We start from the raw sequence: 23,279 nt of genomic DNA on the forward strand, positions 1-23,279 counted from the left end.
TGGAACACAGAACTCTTACACATAAGAGTTCTGTGGGTTGGAAGCTGCAATCGCTGATCGCACGATCATCATGTGACTGCACTTTATGCTGGAAAGACACCGGAGCCGTGATGAGCCGATCCCTGACCTTGTGCATACTGAACGTCACATTGTAAACAGTGCCGAAAACATGAAAAGACACATCTTTTGATACTTCAATGACTGAAGTTACGTGATCAAAAATGGACACATGGGTAGGTTGCACATTAAAATGAATTCATGAATGCTCTTTGTCCTATTCTAACTTCGTAAATTGTACTGCATGTCGGCTTGCTCTTTGCAGTTCCACGCTCAGTCCCGTACGTAGGCAATGATGTATGTTTGTAACCAAGGGTGAAGAAACCGCTGCTTGTCGCGGTTATTATTATAAGTTATATTAAAAGGCGCCCGTATGACGCAGCGTAATGTACTACCTTATGACGACAATGCTTAATACTCATGAATTGTTCACGGCTTTAATGGAATAATTTACTGACATATGATATGCCCAGCTCGACAACATTAGTCATTAATTTGTGACCTAAAATAGCACCGGACAAAGAGGTACCGGGTAGACGGTATCACGAATATCAGAGCACAGTCAACGACACATAATAAGGCTGTGTTTATCTAACTTGAGAGAGAGAATCACATTTCAAAATGCGTTTATTTGGAATGTTGTTTGCGAACGTAGTTTGAACACTTTTCTGGGGGTGCCGCGTTTATCTAGTCTGTAACCACCATGGATACAATCGCGATTGTAGTGTTGTCACTGCGCAGCAGCTACTGCGCCGTTACCCAGGAAGTTTTAAAGGTCATCAGCTGTGTACTAGCAAACATGCCTCATCAGTCACATACAAATAATGGGTAGAGAGCACAACCGGGAACAGCTGGGAGTTGACCTTGAGATATAAACGCGTTTCAAAACGGCATTGCATTTATCTACTCACAGAACGGCGATCGTGGTCTAAAACACGTTTCAAAATGCCCTTTGAAAGGCGTTTCTAAACGAGTTTGAAAACACACTTGCGTTTATCTAACCCCTGAAAATGCCTAAAACATGTTTAGGATTGTGATTCCTCCTCAGAAATTTTTTAAAGATAAACCCAGCCTTTAAACTGCAAGCGGCTACAACCTGTATGTTTTCCTGTAACCAAGACTCGAGCTAAAAGGACTAAAGGAGCAACATTGCGGACTCCCCCTTCCTCCTCGTTTGGTTCCAGATGGAACGTTTAGGAGTATTTTGAAGAAGAAGAAGAAGAAGAAGAAGGGTGATGATACAATAGTCAATACATGTCATAGGCATAGAATCTCCAAGCCCCTTGTTGAAAGTGGTTCAACTAAAGCACATTTTCAGAATTAGATTCTAAATTGAAATAGAATTTTATTGTAGACCATAACTGAAAAATGTATCTAGATTAGAACTACTAAACTAGAAGGTCTATATACACCAGTAGTGAAATCATTAGAGAGAACAAGCCTGCCAGTATGAATGGAATAAACATTGTCAATTTACATCTTGGAGCAAGATCTTTTGTGACAAATTTCCATAAAAGTCAGTTGTGTTAAGGGTTTCTCCAACATTTCATGGTTCATAACCTTGAACATGGCCACTTGTCCGATAATTTGGCCACTCCCACAGAGACCAAGTCACACAGTTCATTTTCTCTGTTCATATTCAACACATCCGTGTAGCTGGCAGTAAGCCATGGTAATTGCCCTAGACCCATTAGACTATACTTGGAATCCAGTTTGTCCACTTTAGTTGTTGTTGTGTCAAAAAAGCCTCGGGGAAGATATCTGATTGAGAGGAATAAGCATTGTTATAAAGATATGCATAAAATTTGAGTAGGCATGAGTTAATTGGTATATTGTTGTATTCAAAGAATTCATGATGGAGTGTTTGTACAGTTGAAGCATTCAATAATTTTGTTTTATACTTTATTTTGATGTTGTTTTCTACAGTTGATAGTTCTGATAGTGGTGTTGAGCGTGCTTGTTGCTCTGGGTCTGGCTTTCCTGCTCTTCAAGCTATACAGGTGAGATTGTGATACCAGCTTGTATTTCTTTGGTCAGATTTGTGGGGGTTGACCACTTGGGGATGGTATTTCAATGAGAAAAAAATACACTCACACACACAACCCCCCCCCCCCCAGAAAAAAAACAAAACAACCCAGCAACAAAAAACAAACAAACAAACACCAACAACAACAACAACAACAACAACAACAACAACAACAACAAACAGAACAACCGATTGACAAATTAAATCTTCAACAGCAACAAACACTGATTATTCAGTGTTTTGAGTACCGGTAACACAGTAGCCACATTTGGGATGAAAATCTTGGGCCATACATGTTCGGGTGGAATTTGAACCCATGACCTGATGATTGCTAGACAGGCGTCGTATCCATACTACCAGGCTTACGCCTGAGAGCCAGTGATGGTTCTTATCCTACGTACAGTACAGTACACTTAATTAAGATAAACAAACAATGAAGCATGGAACAGATCAGTGAAAAAAAGTCCTTACAAAATCTGACCAAATAATGTTACCTTTTTTTTTTTTGCTTTGTTTTATTGGTAGGTGTTGAACTTACATCAAACAGGCATCCCAACATATAGACATTTTTGTTATGTGATGTCTTGTACAACATTGCAAAGGTGACCATTTGGAGGTGATTTTCAAATTCTAAGATAAGATGATACTAACTTTCCAGTGTTTGATTGGTCATAACTTCTTTTTTTTTTTGGTCATTTCTTGTCAAACCTAGATTTTTGGTGATCCATCGTACAATGTATGTTTTTCACCACTTTGCATATTATGTAAACATTTCCTCAAGGTACCTCTTTGAGATATTAAGGATGGCCTTCAAAATGAGCATTAAAAAAACTTGAATATCTCGAAACCATCAAGGATACAAGAGTTGCATCAACCAGATTTGGTGTCGGCACCCTCAAAATAGGGTAAAACCATAAAAAAAAAAAAATGGGTAGATGGTAGAACAAGGTTAGGCCCAAAATCTGACTTTAGCCAGGGCTGCACACTAACCCATTTTTTTGTACTGGTCCGACTTGTCTGTCTGTACCCAGTTTTTCTATTTTTACTGGTCCATTCCTGAAAAACTTATTGGTCCAGCAGTGATTTTTACCTTTTCAGGGACTGTCAGACCAGTGCCAGTGTGCAGTATTGCTTTAGCGAACAGACCAAAAATGCCTGAAGAAATAGATCTCCTTGACTATTAATGCAGGCTTTTGTGTATTTCAATCCAAGGAATGTTTTTTGTGCATTTTAATCCAAGGCAAAAACAAAGTTTAATAGTCAGATTTCACATACCAAAGGATATTGTATAATTCTTCCAGTATATAAATCCATAAGTCACAATGGGTGTGTAATTTGAGACACCCAGATGATGGTATGCTTTGTTTCCACAATCTAGACCAGTGTTTCACATTGTGTCATTATAGTATTAACCCATTCCTTCTACTATTCTCTGAGAGACTTAAAGGCCCCCAAATGAGACTCTTTTTGCCTGTTGACAAGGAACGGACAGGTTGGTAATCTGCCTGGTCGAAAGCAGTCAAGCAGTACATGTATCCCCTTTTTACAGTCAATTGCATGTGCCATCAAATAGAAAATTTCGATCTAACGTGAGATCATGAATACACTGTGCGCTGATGGGCTCACCGACTCTTGCTATACACAATAAGGACACCTGAATGGGGTCAGCGAAAGTCAAAAGCTATTGAGCTCAGCCTCGATTGGTACATCTTCACACTTCTACTGTGGAAAATGTGAATAAGACAAAAATACATGCAGTTTTGATACAGAAAAAGAACAGATTTATAGAATAAACTCTTATCTTTGAATCAAAGTCATTCTTCAGGTCAGCATAACACATAATAATTATCAACATGAATTTAGACCACAAATGTAGACACTCCAGTCTGCAGTATGGGGAATACCAGGTTTCCGTATAAATGAGTTTAATAATGCTATGGCAACTTGGTATACCAGGTTCTCGTAATGGACAGGTAAAAAAGAAAAAGAAAAAGGGGAAACAGTTTACAGGAAGTGGGATAACTTCTTCTTTATAGTGACTCTGGTTTGCCAAGTAGAGTTTCTGTGTACTGCATGAATCCATGATGGACATAAGTTATTTTTGAAAGACGTACATGTACAATAAGTCAATACGATTACCAGGTAGGGCTAAATGCCAGAAATTATAGTTCACAGGAAGTTTCATTTTGGCTGAACCATACTTAAGATCATCTATATAAACATCTTAACATGTAATGTGAAACTAAGGACAGTTTGTTGTGCCAGTTCTAACTGTTCAGTTAATGCAAACTGGTCATTTTTAAAGGGAATCTCTCCCCTGAAATTAAATTTGAGAGGTGTGAGAGCATGTCCTAAGAACTCTAGAGAAAATTCTATCCCATCACAAAAAATGCCTAAAACCCTGAAATATTAATTCCAATAAATCAGCAAGCACTAGTGCGCGCTGCAATAGTAGCCAGATCTGAGAATAGTGGCCGTGCGTAGACCAGCGGTGTGTGCACGTTTCCTTCATTCGCCTCTGTCTGCACACAGCTATATCAAATACTGTCTATTGGTATTGCCTCATCGAGCCATATGCATCCGCATGAGTAGATGCTGCCGTGGCTGCCTGGTCAGTGGCCCGGCACGGCAGCACCAACCTAGCTGCGGACATGGGTGGACATTTGCTTGCGTTTATGTATTTTGAGAGTATCGTAGTACACTGACCATACAGAAATTTGTCGAACTACACAATCGAATGCAGTCGATAAGGCCAGAAGACTACTCTTAGATCAAGGCGCATGTAATTTTTGGCATTTTAGAGATTGCTCTACATTGTATGTCTCTTGATATATTGCTTTATCTCTGTATGTGAGTAACGTTGCACTGTTATATTTCATAGGGATATTACCAGTACAATAACCTACAATGTCAGAAAACTAAATTTCTGTGTACAGATACACTTTAAGGTTCTTAATCAGAAATACAAGTGTAGTGTAATTTAGAACAACAACAACAAAGAAATGGTGTACAATTAGCTATTTAAAAAAATGGCCCATTCAGGAGTGACTTTTAGTTCATCCTCAAGAGTGTAAAGCTTTTCATTTGCAATGATGTAATCATCACAGGTTCAGTATTTATCTTTAAAATGGTATAAAGAGCTTTGAGGAAGTGTCTGCATATAATGTTCATTTGAGAAATGAACAGTCAGTGTATTCCAAGTTGAACTTGCTCTGTGCTGTAGAATTACCAGCTGAAAATAACATTTGCTGAAATCAGGTTTCCAAAAGGAAAATATGGTGACTGCAGGGTGCTCAAAAGTTTAAGATGCAAAAAAAGGTTGTCGTATATAGAATTGTAATGTCTTCATTAAAGTTTAATATAGTTTTGGTTGGAACATGGCTTTAGGTTTCCAACTTTTTTGTGAGATAACAAGAAACCTCTTGTGAAGTATGAAGGAGCATACAAGTCTAAGAGGAATTTAAAGTTTACAATGTGATGAAATTTTTTTTTTTTGCAACTGATTGACAAATTGCCCTACATCGACGTAAATAAGCACTGAATTGATCAGTGTTTTTTAGTAGTAGCCATGATAAAAAACTCATGGGCGTACATACTCGAGCAGGATTCGAACCTACGACCTCCTGATCACCGGACAGGCGTCATCTCCACTAGACCACCGAGCTTTCGCCCGACAGCAAGTGTTGGTTCTAATCCTTATAGCATGCAGCGGGTACTGCTTTGTTATTCAAATTCATGAATTTCTTCCGTCGAGATGTTTTCATTGCAACTGATTGACAAATTGCCCTACATCGACGTAAATAAGCACTGAATTGATCAGTGATCATTCATGAATTGATCATTCATGAGTGATGAAATTTGGTTTTGAAATGGCTGAGATATCCAAAAACAAAGTGGTCCTAATTGTAAAGATGGGACCCACCTTTTATACATAAGGGCCACTTTGTTTTACTTTGTTTTAGGATATCTCAGCCATTTCAAAACAAATTGTCATCATATAATATTTGAATTCCTAGTAGAATTGTATGCTATTTATCATTTCATAAGTGACATTATAAGTATGTAAGTGGTATCATAAGTGTGCTGGCCTGGGACAGTGCATGTAGGGCAAATTTATTCATACATGTATTTGTGTCAGTATTTTTGCGGATGTGGCTGTGAGCTTATTTGCAATATTCACAAAAATTTCACAGTATACAGTAGTGTTTTGAGAAGTTCTGTTCTCTTTTATGACTGTTAATGCATGGATGGGATAAAAGAGCAAACTGTGATGCATTTGTGGGGCTGTGGGAGAGATTGCATCCTGCATCTATGGATTAATTGTGAGCGTGCATTCTTCTTCTCGCTCTCAGACACTGCAGTCGCTATGACTACACACCGCTGAAGGAGGACATGGCACTGCCAGAGAAGCTGTCTCATGCGAGGCAGGTTCAGAGGAACGAAGTGCGAGGTAGGCCCCAGTCCATTTCCCAATCACTGGGTGTATTTGAAGTGGGTACAGTTGTAGGGTGCTGCAAATCCACCTGCTCACTAGTCCAGGGCAACTACAGCTCACTATTGGGCAAGTTAAAATTGATTGGCCCTTGCCTGGCAATGAATCGGTGCCCTTGCCTGAATACCCAATTGGGCAAGTTGGAGAAATATTTCTATCATGCCCTTAGGAGTATGCTCCATATTCAGGACAGATTGTTTGATGTGACTGAAGATACCAGTAAACAAATAGCCACTGAAAACTGCAATATCCCTTAGTATCAAGCTAGTAGAGTAAAACTGAGTCTAAAAGGGCTTGAGCTTTTAATCCTAGCAGAATCTTTGTCAGAGGCAAAATGGCAAACATGAAAGGTTTAGAGCAGACATTTACATTCTGTATGGACTACAGACACACCTTGCAACATAACATGCACTATCATGGAGGGGCCAGAGACACATTGCAATGAAAACAAAAGAGGCATGTTGGGTGTCATAAGCAGGGAGCCAATCAAGCGTGGAAAGGGATTCAAGCTATGAAGTGAGCAAACAAAATGCAAAGGTATGGTCAATAGGGATCCCTGATAAGCTCATACAGCTGACAAGAGACAATTGTAAAACTTACAAGTTCCAAATCACTTGATACTGTATATGCCTAATATTTTGCTAGGTGTTTATTTTCGCAAATTTCGCAAATTTCGCAAGTCAGATGCTGTTAATGAAATTAAAGACATGCGAAAATAATGACTCTGATCCCGATATGAATGTGACGCACACATCCATTTTCCAATTCAGTACAGTATACTCCACCGTCGTGAATTTAACCACTCGCCAAATCGTCGGGAAGTCCCGATTCACAAAAACTTAGACTTGCTATTGAATATATGCCATATACAGTTAATAGTATTAATATTTTGTTCTCATGACAGTGCTGGTGGGTACTAGAGGAACAAAAACAGATGAAATAAAGATTTAGGATGATCAGGGGATGAGATGAGATTCTGAAACACATTTTAATAATTACCACTAGAACTTTCCTGCTTTCAGCTGAGCCTTCCATACTTTTTACTCATTTACTTTTCAAAACTTGAATCAATCAAAGCCAATTTAAAAGAATGAAAGGAGAATGAATTTGAAGTGTATTGGAAAGGAGTTATTTATTTCCAAGCCCCAGGCTTTTGTGTGATTTCCTCCTTTGACTCACACATCTCTTAATATTTTGAATGTGAATTCATGAAATAAATAGATTGAATTGAATTGAATTGAACTAAAAAAAAAAAGAATGAATTGAAAGGACTCAAAGGAGTGTGCTTTCACTATTTGCAATTACCTTCATGTATGTCTATTCATTTAAAAAGATGCAAATTTTATACAGCACCTGGATTATGTGATGAAACGTTTTTCTTTGTAGCATTGGTTGTAGAGACAAAATTATGTTGCACCTCACAAAATATAAACAGACATACTTCTAAAGTTTTCACAATTGATGAGTATACATTATTTTGACAAACTTTACACTGGTAAGTCCATAGACAGTAGTACAAAATCTTTGCATACAGCATAAGCCTTCTTGTTTTTTGTCCTCTGTCCACAGAAAATGCTCTCCTGAATTTCCAGTACTTCATCCGCTCAAGAAATGGAAAGTATGCCTTCAGCCAGCATCTCCCAGATATGGGTAAGCTTTGAGTGGGATCAATAAGGCCTCATTTGAATGTGTTTCCTAGCAAGATATCATGTATCATTTTATTTTGTTATATTTGATGTATTTTTTTTTTTTACTGAGAAATGAGATATATGAAAATAAATTGAAATTGAAATGGAAGTGGACTAGAGTCAGGCCCCATGTGACATAATGAACAAGGGATTGTTCATGAGATTAATCATAGAAATCTGACATGTTATGTTTGACCTTCATTGATATATTAGTAGAGCAGATAAGCCGAAGAATTGTGCAAAATTTGACTAAAGCATGAAACTTTCACCATTGTTAGTACATGCTATAAGATTAATTTTAAGATCGGGAGGTAAGTCTGAATTGACCTCTGATGACCTCTAGAGGTCAATGACCTCAAAATCTAAGAAAGTTGATATTTTGCGTCATTGGTTAATGATAAACACAGTAATGATGTACTAAAACTTAATATTTTTCACAGTGAAATTGTCTTTATGTTCCACAGAGCCCTGACAGGTTTCTACCTTTGACCTCTGATGACCTCCAGAGGTCAATGACCTCAAAATGTCAGAAAATTGATATTTTGCATCATTGGTTAATGATAAAACACAGTAATGATGTACTAAAACTTAATTTTTGTCACTGTGAAATTGTCTTTATATTCCACAGAGCCCTGACAGGTTTCTATCTTTGACCTCTGATGACCTTCAGAGGTCAATGACCTCAAAATGTCAGAAAATTGATATTTTAATGCGTCACTCATAACTGAAACACGATAATTATGTACTAAAAACTAATTTTTGTAAGAGGAATTGCCTCAATGTTCCACTGAGCCTTTCGAGTCAGATTTCTACCTTTGACCTCTGATGACCTCAGATGACCTATGATGAGGCCAATGACCTCAAAATGTCAGAACATTGATATTTGGTGCAATTGGTTGATGACAAACATGATTTAGATGTTATATTCATTTGTATTACAATTGAATTGTTTTCCTATTCCACAGAGCAAGAGAAATTACTCACGTGTCTCTACCTTTGACCTCTGAGGAAGGTGACAGGTCAATGACCTCAAAATATCAGAATATTGATATTCTATGTATAGTCAATGGTCAACTTTGTAATACCCGATGTACAATCATTTATGCTATAAAAGAAGAATCTTGTCATTCCATGGAACATTGGTCATTAGCCTGTGCATTATATCCAACTTTGACCTCTCAGGACAATGAGAGGTCACTGAGGTCACATGTGTAGGCCTACCTGTATTGATGTTTGGCTTCATTGGTGTAATCGTAAATGCTTAATCATGTACAAATCACGCATTGATGTTTTGATCAAAGTATGTATGCATATTCCACAGAGCATTGGTTTATAGTAACAGGTCTCTGAAATGTGAGAGGTCAATTACTTCAGAAATAAAGCTTAAGTTTCTTGAGTGATGGCAGTGACCTCAAATACAACTGTTATGTTTGGGTTAGTTATGTAGACTAGCAAATATGGCCATTATCTCGACACTCGAGGAAAACAAGGCCCACGAGACTGATATACAGAGTATTTAATCTATTCAGTGTAAGTCTCATAGATCTTTTCCCCCATTTGTCGGACTCATTATGGGACTGGTTTGCCTAAGTGTCAAGCTCATGGGCAATATTTGCATAGTTTCCAGCTGGTGGGCCTGTATTGGCCAATGTAAAGCTGGTGGGTTGTTACAGTATGACTGCGATGAATGACTCATGGTCCTGGAGTATACAGTCCACAGCTGCGACATCATGGACCATCTTGAAAACTTCGACATACTGTGAGGCCCAACATGCATTCCACATGAAGCAATCCTGTGTATTGCAACTAGCTATTGCCATCCGAGACCTACCCAGGGAATAGATAAGCATTCATGGCAAACCATGGAGAAAGCGGATTGTGCAAAATATTTTGGAGTTCCAATAGGAGGCTCAGCTGGAATCAAATCGCCACAGCAGCTTAAAAAGGTTAAACTTCAACCAAAGACTCTCTCCAGACGAAGATACGAGTATCATAAAGTTCAGGTGTTTTGCTACTCCATGCCGCTCAGGACTGTCCTGGAATATGCATGCATCATCTGGGATCCATTCACCCAGGTGAAACATCATGAAGTTTGGAATGATCCAGAGAAGATATGCACTCTTTAGCTGCAATGACCATCATATGCAAAACAAGCAGTGTTACAGCCACACTTGAAAAACAAAACAAAGCAAAACAAAACATAACTACAATGGCAATCCCTGTAAGAAAGTACAGCTCAGGCAAATTCAGCGATGATGTTCTGCATCAAGAACCCCACAATATCCACTCCGCAGGAAGTTGTGGCTCTATTGCTGCATTCTTCAAAAATTGCAAATGACCAAAAATGTCAGGCATCATTTGAAAGAACACAAAGTAGGCCTACTCCCAAAAAAGGTGGCGGCTACTCTCGGCCACTGTCTCTTGTATCTCTTTGAAACACTTCAGGAGAGAGATACTCAATATTCAGCTCTGTTATTAAAGACACATATGTCTCTCTTTTTGTTTTTGCATTTGTTTGTTGTTTTTTGCTTCATATAGCTCTTTGGATGCCTTCTTTAACTAATTAAGAAAAGGCTCCATGGTAGAATATTACAAGATTACACAGTATAATGAAGAAGAAGAAGAAGAAGAAGAAGAAGAAGAAGAAGAAGAAGAAGAAGGAGAATAGGAAACGAGATCTGCTGTCAATGATGCAGAGCCAATACCAATCAGTTCCATGGCAGATCTTAGTCGGCACTGCAAAGGTTTGGATGTCTCTCTCTGTTGACAAAGGATATTCTAAAGCTCCAAGTAAGTCCATGGGGTGGTTTACATTGTCTGGGCATAGAGGGTTGGGTTGGGTATATGAGGATATGATGCTTTGTTATAACAATTAGGTCTGAGATATCTATTTTTTATGTTTGTTTTGACCATCCCGCATGGATCTCCAACGAAAAGTGTTTTTTTCAATAGATTTTGATATTACAGTGTAGTTGAGAAAAAAGTAACCGCTCATTGTCCTAGATGGAAGTCAAAATTGAACTGTGTGTGGAATACTCTGCATACAATTTTGGACACACAAACACACACAAAATGCATTTTTTAAATATAATTATTATTTCATAAGCAGCAGGCCATTACAAACCAATGAGACCAGACATCAATATTCTTACATTTTGATGCATATCTTTCAATCCGAGGTCAGAGGATCATCGCTAATGTTCATGTGAAATGAGTACATGCCTTTTGAATTGCTCACTTATATTGCTATAGAAATACACAATATGTGCATCATGTCAATCATTAAATATTGTATCAGTTTCATTTTCAGTCTTGGATTATTTTTTCTATGTACAACTAAAATCGTGGCAAAGTAAACAACTTTCACATCAAAATATAAACGAGAATACTAAAAAAGAAATAGATGTAATAACGTGCAAGGCAAATACCAGGCCTACATCATCTTAAGGTATACTGGTGAAGGAAATCACCTTGTTGATAAATATTTTACTTGACTGGGATAGCGACCACTGAACAATATTTCGAGGTATTCCTTCAAAAGTGCCTGTGTGCCAGGTCGTTAAATCTCATTTCTCAAAATACAAGAGCTCTGTCGAATGGGAGTGGAATACCCTACCCTCGCCAACGCTGCGCTTCCTGGGTTCCCATCCATATAGACTTGGTACACCTTGGTGATCCATAATATTCCAAATATTCCCCAAAACGTATGCATCGGATTCTTAAAAAAAAAAAAAACCAAAAAAAAAAAAAAAAAAAAAACCTTCGTCTTTGGGAGGAGGGTAGGTGAGATGCGCCCACACCCCATCAACTTCCGTATAAGTGATGACGCACACATTAAACAAGAGCTACACTGAATCACTGATTTCAGGTCTAAACCTGCAAAAATCCAATCCCCCACCCACATCCTCCCCCTCCCCCTCCGCTTCATTCCTTTGCACCATGAACTTATGTTTTTACATTTTTTCCAAGTCCCCCCCCCCCAAGTGAAAACAGATCGACACCCCTTGCTCCTGTGCACATACCCGACTTAGATAATTACCTGAAAAGTTCTGCGGAATGAGTAGCCACTTTTTTGGTAACAGAAATGCATGATTTGTAAGCCCTACATTATAAACAATAATTAACTATTAACTATCGCAATATCAATATTAACATCCTCACATTTCATTCGAGGTATTTGACCTTGTGTGATTTTCATAGGTGAACGGTAATGGCTCGTTAATAAACAGGGCCTACGAGTGCTCTCTAAAACATCATCATGTTTACCATTGATGATGCCAAACTATTCTGATACTTTGAGGTCATTGACCTCTCGAGATCATCAGAGGTCAAAGGCAGAAACTCGTCTGTGTGCCTATATGAAGACGATGTCATTGTATAGAGATATGCTTGTTTTGTACATCCTTGCCATGTTTGACCTTTCACCAATGATGTCATACTTCAATATTCTGATATTCTGAGGTCATCGACCTCTCAAGGTCATCAGAGGTCAAAGGTAGAAACCTGTCTGCTCTTTAGAATATGAAGACAATTTCATTGTAAGACTGATATGCTTGTTTTGTACATCTTAACAATGGTTACCATTAACCAATGACATCACAGATCAATATAATATTTTGAGGTCATTGACCTCCAAAGGTCATCAGAGGTCAAAGGTTAAAACCTGTCAATGCTCTGTGGAATCAGAAAAATGGTTTCCCTGAAGTATAGATGCATGTTTAGTGAATCATAACCACATATATCATTAACAAATGTTTAAAAACATCAATATTTTGATATTTAAAGTTCATTGACCTCTGGAGGTCATCAGAGGTCAAAGGTAAAAACCTGTCAGTGCTCTGTTGAATCTGGAAATGATTTCTCTGTGGTATAAATGCATGTTTAGTGCAACGTAATCACATATATCATTTGCAAATGTCTAAAAACATCGATTTTCTGATATCTAAAGTACATTGACCTCTGGAGGTCATCAGAGGTCAAATCAGACTTACCTCCCGATCTTAAAATAAATCTTATGGCATGTACTAACACTGGTGAAAGTTTCATGCTTTAGTCAAATTTTGCACAATTCACGTGATTTTGAGGGCTTATCTGCTCTACTATATGTATTTTATATATACTTGCAGTACATTTTGGTGTTATATCTTTCCTGCTCTGTACACTTTATGGCATATGTCCAAATATGTTTGACCCACCCAGGGAGTCGAATGGACAAGCACTGGTTCATGGTGCGACCCCAGGGCCGCTGGACGGACCAGGTGGTGACACAGTGCAGTCGCAGCCCCACCTGCCCGGTTCCCTTCACCTTCTCCAACCAAAAGACCATCCGTGACCTGCTGCTTGGTCTGAAGGTGAGAAAGGTTTCTTCGTTACCACAGAGCCTATTGTTGCCCTGTTCAGTTGCTCTCCCTACATTTTGGGAAGAAATATTTTGGTCATGGTATGAAAAGTTCTATGTTGATATTATGAAATTAGGAAAGCCAATCAAACATTCAGCTCCAAATACACTGCAAGTTATGCCAGTAAACAGCACCATTTCAGATTACACAGAAGTTGAAAGGCAGGTGTAAAGCTAAATATATATTCAAACTGCAATCTCATGAATCATGTGGAAATAGATAGATAGATAGATAGATAGATAGATAGATAGATAGATAGATAGATAGATAGATAGATACATGTAAGTAGATAGATAAATAGATAGATATATAGATTGATGGATAGATAGATAGCACTTGTAGATATATATACATACATACATAGACCACAAAAAACATAACATTCTTATGTGTTTCATTACATCATTGAGTGAATAGTTTTACATTCCATTTTGCACCGTTCTTTCTCACTTTATGAATTTCATCCTGGCTTCTTTTAACAAATGCAATAAAAACCATTATTGAGCAATATATTAGTGCCAATCATTTTTTCTATAAACATGTCATAATCAAGATATATAACTCAATAACCCCTATTAAAAAAAAAAGAACAAAAAATGACCATATTGGCAAAGTAATTGTGTCAGTTGGCATTGCCAGAGATTACATTTCCTGTGCAACCTTGTGGCTATCAGGTGATGCCAAATTGTTGTCTTTATCCTTATGTTTCTTTTTTTTTCTGAGGTGATATTTTGAATGTACCATCACAAATCTGAAATGAAGGTGTTGGTACTTACGATAATATTCAAGTGTTGTAGCCTTCACAGTCTAGGAGCTTTCATTTTCTTTCAAAAATAAAATAAAACAAATAATGTAAGCAAAGCAAAACAAATTTCCTCCCCAGCATCCATACATTTGGCCCATCCTGGACATTGACCTGTGGGAGGAACATGAGATGGTGATTGTCGTCCAGGATTTCAACTCCAGTGGCTCCCTGAAAGACTACATCTACAATGTAAGTACTCATTGCTTTGGGACCATTTGTTGTTGATGTTATTTTTTTTATTCTTTGTTTGGCAGTTTTCACTACTGATAGAAAACCAAGCTTCTTGTTCCATTCCAGTTCTGTCACCCATCCCGTTTTATTTGTACTAGCAGGAATACAATATAATCAGTGTTTCTGTTCCCGATGGGAATGATGAAGTTGTTTACCAATTGTTTACAATGTTTACAAATTTATTTCATTCTAACAAACTTGCTTACAAATTGAGAGAACTTTGTAGAATGAGATGTACAACATTCTTATTTTGTTCTGTATTAGATAGAGGCAGTAATATTATGGGAAAGCCCAGTATCCATAAAATCTGTAGAAAAAGCAATGCCTTTCCTTAATTTCATGCTTCCAGCTTCAGGTAAAGATGTGAGGAGGTTTACTCCTTGGAATACCAAGAACACAAAATCTTGTATGCTTGCTCTTAACGACATATCAGGCCTACTGAAAAACCTGCCTTTGTGTATCTCATATTATGGTTTTGTAATGTATTAGTACATTTATAGTCAACAGGCTAGCCCTCTGAAGGAATTGTCAAGTATGAGTAGTCCATTTAAGACTGGTCCCGAGTATTCTCAGGCTGGGGTGAATGGGAAATGCATGTTGTAGGAAAATCAGTTTGTCTTCAAAGGGTTGACATTATAACAGGTAAAGTTGCCTGTGGTAATAACTGGTTTTTAAAACTGAGATATTTATTGCCGGTCAATCTCACCAGGTCAAGCCAAGGCACAACTGGTCAGAGAAGTACAGCATGCAGTCCAGGGGTCTGCCTCTCAAACAGATCAAGCTCTTTGGGTTACAGATCCTCAAGGTGAGATGTTGGGGGAAATGCAGGTACCAGAAAAAAATGCCTCTCTTTTCCACAAGTGCTCTTTCAATCCTCATTGTTATATTTGACCATATTTTCTTTTTTACATTTTGCAAGTATTTGAACGAGTATGAGTGTCTGGATACTGCACTTTGTAACTGCTGGTTACAAGGTAAGTACTGTTTGATTACTAGAGTTACATATGTTACGTAATAATGTACATGGGTAAGGGAAAGTCTGTGGGAAATGGAGTTCTATGTCTATATTTTAAGTTCAGTACCACCATTGCTAGGTAAGAAGACTACCACAGTTTGTGATATCACAGTAGGACAACAATTTGAATAAGATATATCATTAAAAAAATTTCCCAAAATTTTATTTTTTGTGAGTAGTATACATTGGCGCGACTTATTACTGATAACATGTTCAGGGTGATATTATCCCCCCCCCCCCCCCCCCCCCCCCGCCTTCTAAAAAAGGTGGGGGTAGTAATGAAAGAAGTAATATTTCTGTATTCTCTGAATCCACATACAGCTGTTTGTGTTTGGGGTAAATTCCTGTTTAATATGAGCCAGCCCATAACGCGTTAATCAAAAAAATCTGGCACTCACATGATGCCCTTTTCTCCCACAGGCTGTCAAGTATCTTCAGGACAATGGCTTCCCACCTCACAGCCACATCCAGTCTGGCAATGTCATTGTCCACAAGAGTGCTTGCAGGTGAGAGACAAATTCGATCCCTGACCTGCTGACCATTAACCCTTACATTTCAATTCAAAGCCAAAGTCTGTGCATTGACCATGGAAAGACTTGGTATACTCAAGTGCAAACTGTCACCACACCGTGCTCCCCATTTATTCACACTAACCCTCATCCCTCTCTCATAACCTTCAGGCTAGTCAACGTGTGGAGATCCTCTCAAAGGTGTTTATTTGTGTATGTGGGTATGTCTGTATTTGTGATGGAAAGAAAAAGTGTGTATATTGTGTGTGGGTATATCTGTGTGAGACAAAGAAGAGAAAGTGTCTATGTACTATGTGTTTTTGGCAGAGAGAGACAGAAAATGTGTATATATGTTTGTGTGGGTGACACAACATTTGCTCCTGCAACAATTGCTACGGTCTTATTTTCTCCAAGGAATTAAGGTTTTGGGTAGGGTTGTGATGGGGTTTTGGGTTTAGTTTGATGTGGGGATTAGGATTTAGGGTCGGAGTTACAAGTTTATGGCTAGAAGTTATGTTTGGCTTGGCGTGCAGATACTTCATGGAAGTAATTGTTGCAGCAGCAAATGTCACAGAACCATTCATGTATGGGTATGTCTGTGTTTGTGACAGTAAGAGAAAGTGTATATACGTATATGTCTTTGTGGGTATGTCTTTGTTTTTTGGAGAGAGAGAAAAAAGTTTGTATGTCTGTGTTTTTAACAGAGGGAACAAGCCAGACAGACAGTCTTAATGTGATATAGAAACGGAAATAGAAAGAGTCTGTGAGTAACAGAAAAAGTGAGTCCTTTGATAAGATAGAGAGAGAGAGACATTATGGGTGCCATGTTTGTAGATAATAAGTTCTCTATGTCCATTTTATCTGCAGGCTGTCTGGACTGGAAAATGTGTTCCTAGGGTACACGTCCAGGATCTACCCCAGCATCAAGAGGTTACTTAAAGACCAGGCCGAGGCCATCGACACAATATCCTTTGGTAGGTTCACTGGGGTCACTTTCTTCACCTTGTGAGGCCAGAGATGTCTCAAGTTAGGTTGCTTATTTCAAAAATGATACTTTCAAGTTTGTCCGTCAAGTAATCAGGAGATCATTGGCTTGAATACAACCCAAGTACATATGCCCATATTTTTTATTTTTTTTTTTTTGTCACAGCTTCTACTAAAACATCAAATAATCTATGCTTATTTATGTCAATTAAAGGCAATTTTATTCAAATTTATGAAATTCTTCCACCGAGATGTTTTCATTGCAACTGATTGACAAATTGCCCTACATCGACGTAAATAAGCACTGAATTGATCAGTGTTTAAAACACTGATCAATTCAGTGCTTATTTACGTCAATGTAGGGCAATTTATCAATCAGTTGCAATAAGGGCAATTCGTCAGTCAGTTGCAATACTTTCAAGTGTTGTAATCCACGTTGATTGCTGAGAATGTGGCCACAATCTTAACTCTGATAAGTGATTGGTTTGTCTCCTCGTTGCCACAATGACAATTGCAGTTTGTGTAACTTACTAATAATTGCATGCCTCTTTATAACGCATTCCCCAGATCCGCATTTTTTCCCCATTTTGTTTAGTTTGTTTTCCCATGTTTATTCAATATAACCCATTCCTAATAAATGAGACTTTTGAATTAAAAAAAAAAAAAAATCATGTCCTGATGTTTCATTAATGTTAAAGACCATTGCATGACACCTCAACAAGGAAACATAAAACGTAGCCTTTAAAGGCATAATTTACCATTTGCAGATGAAAGCATTAGTGCTATGAAATAGTTCTAAAATGTGAGTTAGGGATAGAAACAACCACTGTCAAAATTTGAATCCGTATGATCGATGTTAAGTGTTGTTAAATACACAAAATGTGAACAATAGTTATAATAAAAAATTTTCCAGACTAAACCGTATACAGTTACGGTTTATTGAGAAAAACCCTGATATCTCCTTATATCTTAGGTTTTATTGCAAATATTTCATATGGTAGGATGTTTTATGATACAACAGACCTACACATATGCATCAAATATGATATCTTGAAAATTTTTGAAATCACTGCTTCCGAAGGTAAACTGGACCTTTAAGCTGTGTAAACTGGTCTTTGGATGTGGAAATCTGATCTTAATTTCCTCCCTTGCACTTAGCGAAATAGCCGCTCCAGTGCCTGGTAAAACATCGCGACAGTCACCTACATGTAGCAGGAAACTGACAAGTTTGATAGGAGTGGTTAAAGAGGAAGTCTTGCACACTTGTATTCATTTTGCAAGCCTGTTTTGTTCCAGAATGTTTCTACATTGATTTTTTTAAGGGAAAATTCATAAACGCAGAAGAAAATACTGAGTCACATATCAATAGATATCATGTTTAAAGTGAAATCCCTCAAATGGTTGGGACCAATACCCCTATCAGCACCATCAGCCAGCAATTCATGCACAATCTCAATGGCGTGTTGGGTTAGTGATCGTGAGAGGGTTAAGCATCAGTAAACCATGACCTCTTGGAATGTGGGTATGGCAATATAACTTAATAGGTGACTGTAATTTAACCTGCCAAACCTCCCCAAAAGTACTAAGTTTACAATTACAGTGTAACGGTGCCCAACAAATTCGTTCCTAAGGCCACGTGCTGTTCGAGATGGGAGCTGGACGAGAACTGGAGGAGGCATTTCCAGCGAGGGCGCAACTCAATCGGTGCAGATACCCAGAGCTCATACAGGTGAGTGTGTTCATGGCCATTCTGGTCAAGAGTTGGGTGCAATTGCAATAATATCTTTTTAACTCATTCTGTACCTATCTGAAATCTCTGTAGCCTTTGTACAGAAACTGTCAGGTTCCTGGAGGCTATGGATTAATTTGGGGTCTTGTAGTATCTCTGCACTTAAAGCTTCTTCCAGGATCAGTCTTCACTTGTCCTGTAGTTCATCTGTTCATCTGTGTGGTCATAACCTCAAAGAACAAGTCACATATCCAGTAAACTTGGCACGATTATGGCATATATCAGAAGTAGGCTTAATTGATGGAGAGATAAAATGCAGGATTATGGCTCAAGGTTATGGTAAAGTTTTAAGCATTTCACTAATCATCCCACCCCCCCCCCCCCAAAAAAAAAAAAAAAAAAGAAGAAGAAGAAGAAGAAATGTTTCACAAACTTTTCACCTGATGTTGCAAATTGAATGAGCTATTCTGCTGAAGAAATTTGGGACAAGATATATTGAAGCTCAGGAACCAGATGTCAACATTGATTCGCTGAGTTTACTTGTTTCCTTCTGGATTCTAAAGACCTCATAGACTTTGTCTACAGGACCCACAAAGTTCCATAGAGTATTGAGTCAAAATGCTTTCACCAAAGTAGTGACTGTGAGCTAGAGAAGCTTGGACTCTATTTTCAAACAAATTATGAATCTTTCTTACTCATGGATTATCAATTTTGAGTCATAATTATGATAATTTTATCACAAACTTTCCTTTTCTTTCTTTCTTTCTATTTTTTTTTCCAGTTGCTGGAGTTCATCTTTGATGTTGCTGGAGACTATCCCACCATCACCAATGTGAGTATTTTTTTTTTAACCCTTTGTGTGCTTTGAGCACCAATTGGCACAGAAAGCCCCATAGTATTGTACACACTGTACAAAGTCCCTGGTACAGACAGAGTTAATGCTATCTGTGTTTTGTCTGTCTGTCAGTCCAGTACATGTGATGACATACTTTTGATGTTAATCCACTAAAATACATACATTTTTTTTTTTATTTACATCGCAGAATTTTGATTGAGGATACATTCCTCACATGTATGGATTGGTGGCCAGACTGAACTATCAAAACTATCATGCTTCCATCACCACTAAACAGTAGATACAAAAAATCAAACAAACAAACAAACAAACAACTAGCATAAGTCAAATCCAAAGGGACCAGAGAAGATCCTTCCACCCACCTGAATTCTGACTTACACAAAAGAATGTGATACGCATGTTTATATTCATCCAGGGTAGGATTTTGATTGGACTTAGCCAATCTTTTGACTTAATGCAAGGTTGACTTAGGCAAGATTGACTGCATTAACTCTTTATGTAACACGTTCACATGCCTGACTCAGTCGACAGCTTGCCAAGTTCGCATGTTATGCTCAAATGCACAAACCCACACAAAGTGATCGATAAATAGCCAAATGCCACAGTTTAATGAAAGCGTTTTGCGCAATTCAGTTCCTGTCACATGTAGCTTGCATTTTATGTTGTCTTTGACTATCAAGTGGTGGTCCCTACTGGATTAGCAAGTCATTCCAAGTTTCTCTTACTGTTTTGTGTGCAAAAGTCATGCCTTTACAATAATGTAGCTACTGGTCATTTGAGAAAAAAACAGTTATAGATTTGTCATACAATTTACATCAAAACAAAGCTTGACATTTTCTCTACAACTTTGTTCATAACATGTCCAGGGTAAAAAAAAAAAAAAAATCTGAACGAGTTACATGGATATGAAAAACTTTTTTTTTCTGAAAGCATGACTAAGTTGCTGTCTGAGAATAATGCGGCACACAGGGGTTTTACTCCATGGCACATAAAGAGTTAACATTATTTCAGTGTTACATATGGCTGCCACTATAGAAAAAAAAAATAGTGACTCTTTACTGTAGCGTTAATCATGATGGTAAAAAAATCTCGTCCGAAATGGTTTCCTTCTGACAGGTTGCAGATCATCAGTTCTTTGCAGAGGTCAGGCTGAAAGAACTCCAGAAGCAAGAACCAAAATATGTGAGTCAGAGTATGCTTTATCAATGTTACATTAAATGATCTTTGTATTTGATTGACTAAATTGTATGATTCCATTATCAGTCAGGAATTCAATGGCCCAAATTTGCAATGGTAGTGTGAAACCAGCCCATGGATTACTGGCATGCACATTTCGTCTGCATAAATATTTGTAAGAGATCATGTACACCACAGAGATCCAATAATGAAACATGCATCTGAAAGGTACATCTATTTCAGTTATTTTTAGGTCATAGACTTAATTCAAACCATGGATGTAATTTGAACTACCTTTGTGAATTTCGACCCTTAACATTATCTGCAAATGTGAAACCTGAGAATTTCATATTATATTGGCCAATAAAACATGAAATCTTGATGAATCTGAATGAATCTGAAATGCCTGACTGCCCATGTTGAAGATGACTGCAGTTTTTAAAATGGACTGAAACCAAACAACAAGCAGAATGATGAAAGATTTGTGAAAGGACAAAATTGGAAAGTGATGAGATATTGCTGACAAAATGACAATGCCCAGATGTACTCCAAATCTGATGTGTGCTTAATTTTCGAGAATTCATGCAAAATACTATGACTGTCCTTTTGCCCGAATATCAAACAAATGAAAATCTCACTGAAAGCTTTTTCTCGCATTACTTCATGTTCTCGTATAACATTGTTGAATGATGTATTTGTTGTGTATTTTTTATACCTTCTCGTAACTTTTACAGGTGCACTTGACAGCTGCCATGAAGTCATTGATCAAGGCAACCAAGAGGGGCAAAGCTCTAAAGTGAGTTCTCGGTACCAAAGCTATGATATGGAAATTTCAGCTTCCTGCCATAAAAATTCCAGCTCAAACCAGAATGGTCTCTTGCTCCTTAGAATCCTCCCTTACCCTAATCTCCCCCTCATTCACAAAAAAGGGAGAAAAAGTCACACAAGTAGAAGTCATCCACAATCATCCACTTAATCTGTATGTAGATTTAGAAGTGATTTGTGTGGCGCTCCGACAAAATGAGTCATAAGTCGCACGGGGAGTTTTCCCGTAATGAGCCGAAAATGAAGGGGAAGCACTGCTCGGGTCGAAATTTTTTTATGACGGATTTTGATTCCTTGATGTTTTATCTGTTTGTACAGAAAATTTCAGCGTGTAAAAATGAGTACAAGTGTCCCAAATCACAGTTTTTCTGAGACAATTTTTTTCGGTTACATTTTTTTCGAACACTCGCCTTTGCGTTGCGTTTCGCACCTATTGTTCTTGTCCGATCGAGACTCCGCCTCCGTTGCTAGGGTGTATGCTAATGAGGCATTGCTCTTGACCCCATTAAAGACAAAACAAAGCATGGTGCGCGCGGCGGCGTCGGCGGCCAAGCGGCGAGGGCTTTAAGAATTACGCAATAATAGTGAGCTGACCAAGGCCATCGATTGCATGACCAGCGAGTTTCGTTTGATACATGCACTCCATTTCATGAAGTGGTATTGATGTGACGCACAAATCGCGCTGAAAAAAATTAATTCCAACGAACGATCACGCAAAATTTATGATACTTCATCTATGAGCTAATACAATGATCACATATCGAACTTGAAACCTCTTTATGCGTGTGTGTACTTTTACAACGGTTATTAATTGGCCTCATTAATGAATTCATTCAAATAATCATTACTTTCGTTCCCTGGTATGTGACTTGCTGTTTAAAGTTCATCTCTGGAGATAAAGTAGGGTCAAAGTTGTCAATTATTCTCGTTTTTATAAAGTCGACAATTCGTGTGATAATTCGCCAAATTTAAGTAATGCGCACAATTATTTCCCTGGTTAATAAAACTTATTGCCCTATTTCTTATGATGGTTTGGGCCGTGACGGCATGGAGAGAAATCGGAAGACAAACATTATTAATGCCCAAATAGCTCGTGTTCCCTTTGGAGGATATTCTGACTCTTGTCATCTGTGTATTTTTTAGAAGTAGGACCTATTTGAGAAAGGGACAGAAAGCTGTGTCGCTACTCAAAAGTGTGCTTCTTCATTTTGTTTTGTTTTTTAATCAGAATGTTTGTAATGATAGCTGTTTGTCGTGTATTGCGTGTAGCCGACATGTGAGAGGTCAAGTCTGCAAAGAATTTGGCTAACAGCTTTGCAAAGTAGCAGCGCTAATTGCCCATTAAATTGCGTATTCTGAGGAATTTCGAATGAAAGAACTCGGACGACACTGTTCACGCCTTGTATCCGAGTAAACCCCGCATCAACGAAGCCTTAAACAATGAAAGGTAAACTTCCTGCTATCAAGGGGTGGATAATCATGCAACC

At 38.0% G+C, this 23,279-nt stretch overlaps 1 protein-coding gene across 1 annotated transcript in view; it reads left to right on the forward strand.

Moving 5' to 3' along the window:
* Nucleotides 1–97: 97 nt before the first annotated feature.
* The window catches only part of LOC140237942 (slowpoke-binding protein-like), a 33,453-nt gene continuing 10,271 nt past the window's right edge, over nucleotides 98–23,279 (forward strand). The window contains exons 1-13 of the mRNA XM_072317874.1: nucleotides 98–233; nucleotides 1,984–2,057; nucleotides 6,436–6,533; nucleotides 8,145–8,225; nucleotides 13,463–13,614; nucleotides 14,546–14,656; nucleotides 15,408–15,503; nucleotides 16,134–16,219; nucleotides 17,090–17,196; nucleotides 18,838–18,935; nucleotides 19,717–19,767; nucleotides 20,908–20,973; nucleotides 21,702–21,763. Of these exons, the coding sequence (XP_072173975.1) occupies nucleotides 222–233; nucleotides 1,984–2,057; nucleotides 6,436–6,533; nucleotides 8,145–8,225; nucleotides 13,463–13,614; nucleotides 14,546–14,656; nucleotides 15,408–15,503; nucleotides 16,134–16,219; nucleotides 17,090–17,196; nucleotides 18,838–18,935; nucleotides 19,717–19,767; nucleotides 20,908–20,973; nucleotides 21,702–21,763 (1,094 nt within the window). The 5' untranslated portion in view covers nucleotides 98–221. The remainder of the gene's footprint in view (nucleotides 234–1,983; nucleotides 2,058–6,435; nucleotides 6,534–8,144; nucleotides 8,226–13,462; nucleotides 13,615–14,545; nucleotides 14,657–15,407; nucleotides 15,504–16,133; nucleotides 16,220–17,089; nucleotides 17,197–18,837; nucleotides 18,936–19,716; nucleotides 19,768–20,907; nucleotides 20,974–21,701; nucleotides 21,764–23,279) is intronic.

This window comes from Diadema setosum, chromosome 2, assembly GCF_964275005.1.
Source record: "Diadema setosum chromosome 2, eeDiaSeto1, whole genome shotgun sequence".
Classification (NCBI taxonomy): domain Eukaryota; kingdom Metazoa; phylum Echinodermata; class Echinoidea; order Diadematoida; family Diadematidae; genus Diadema; species Diadema setosum.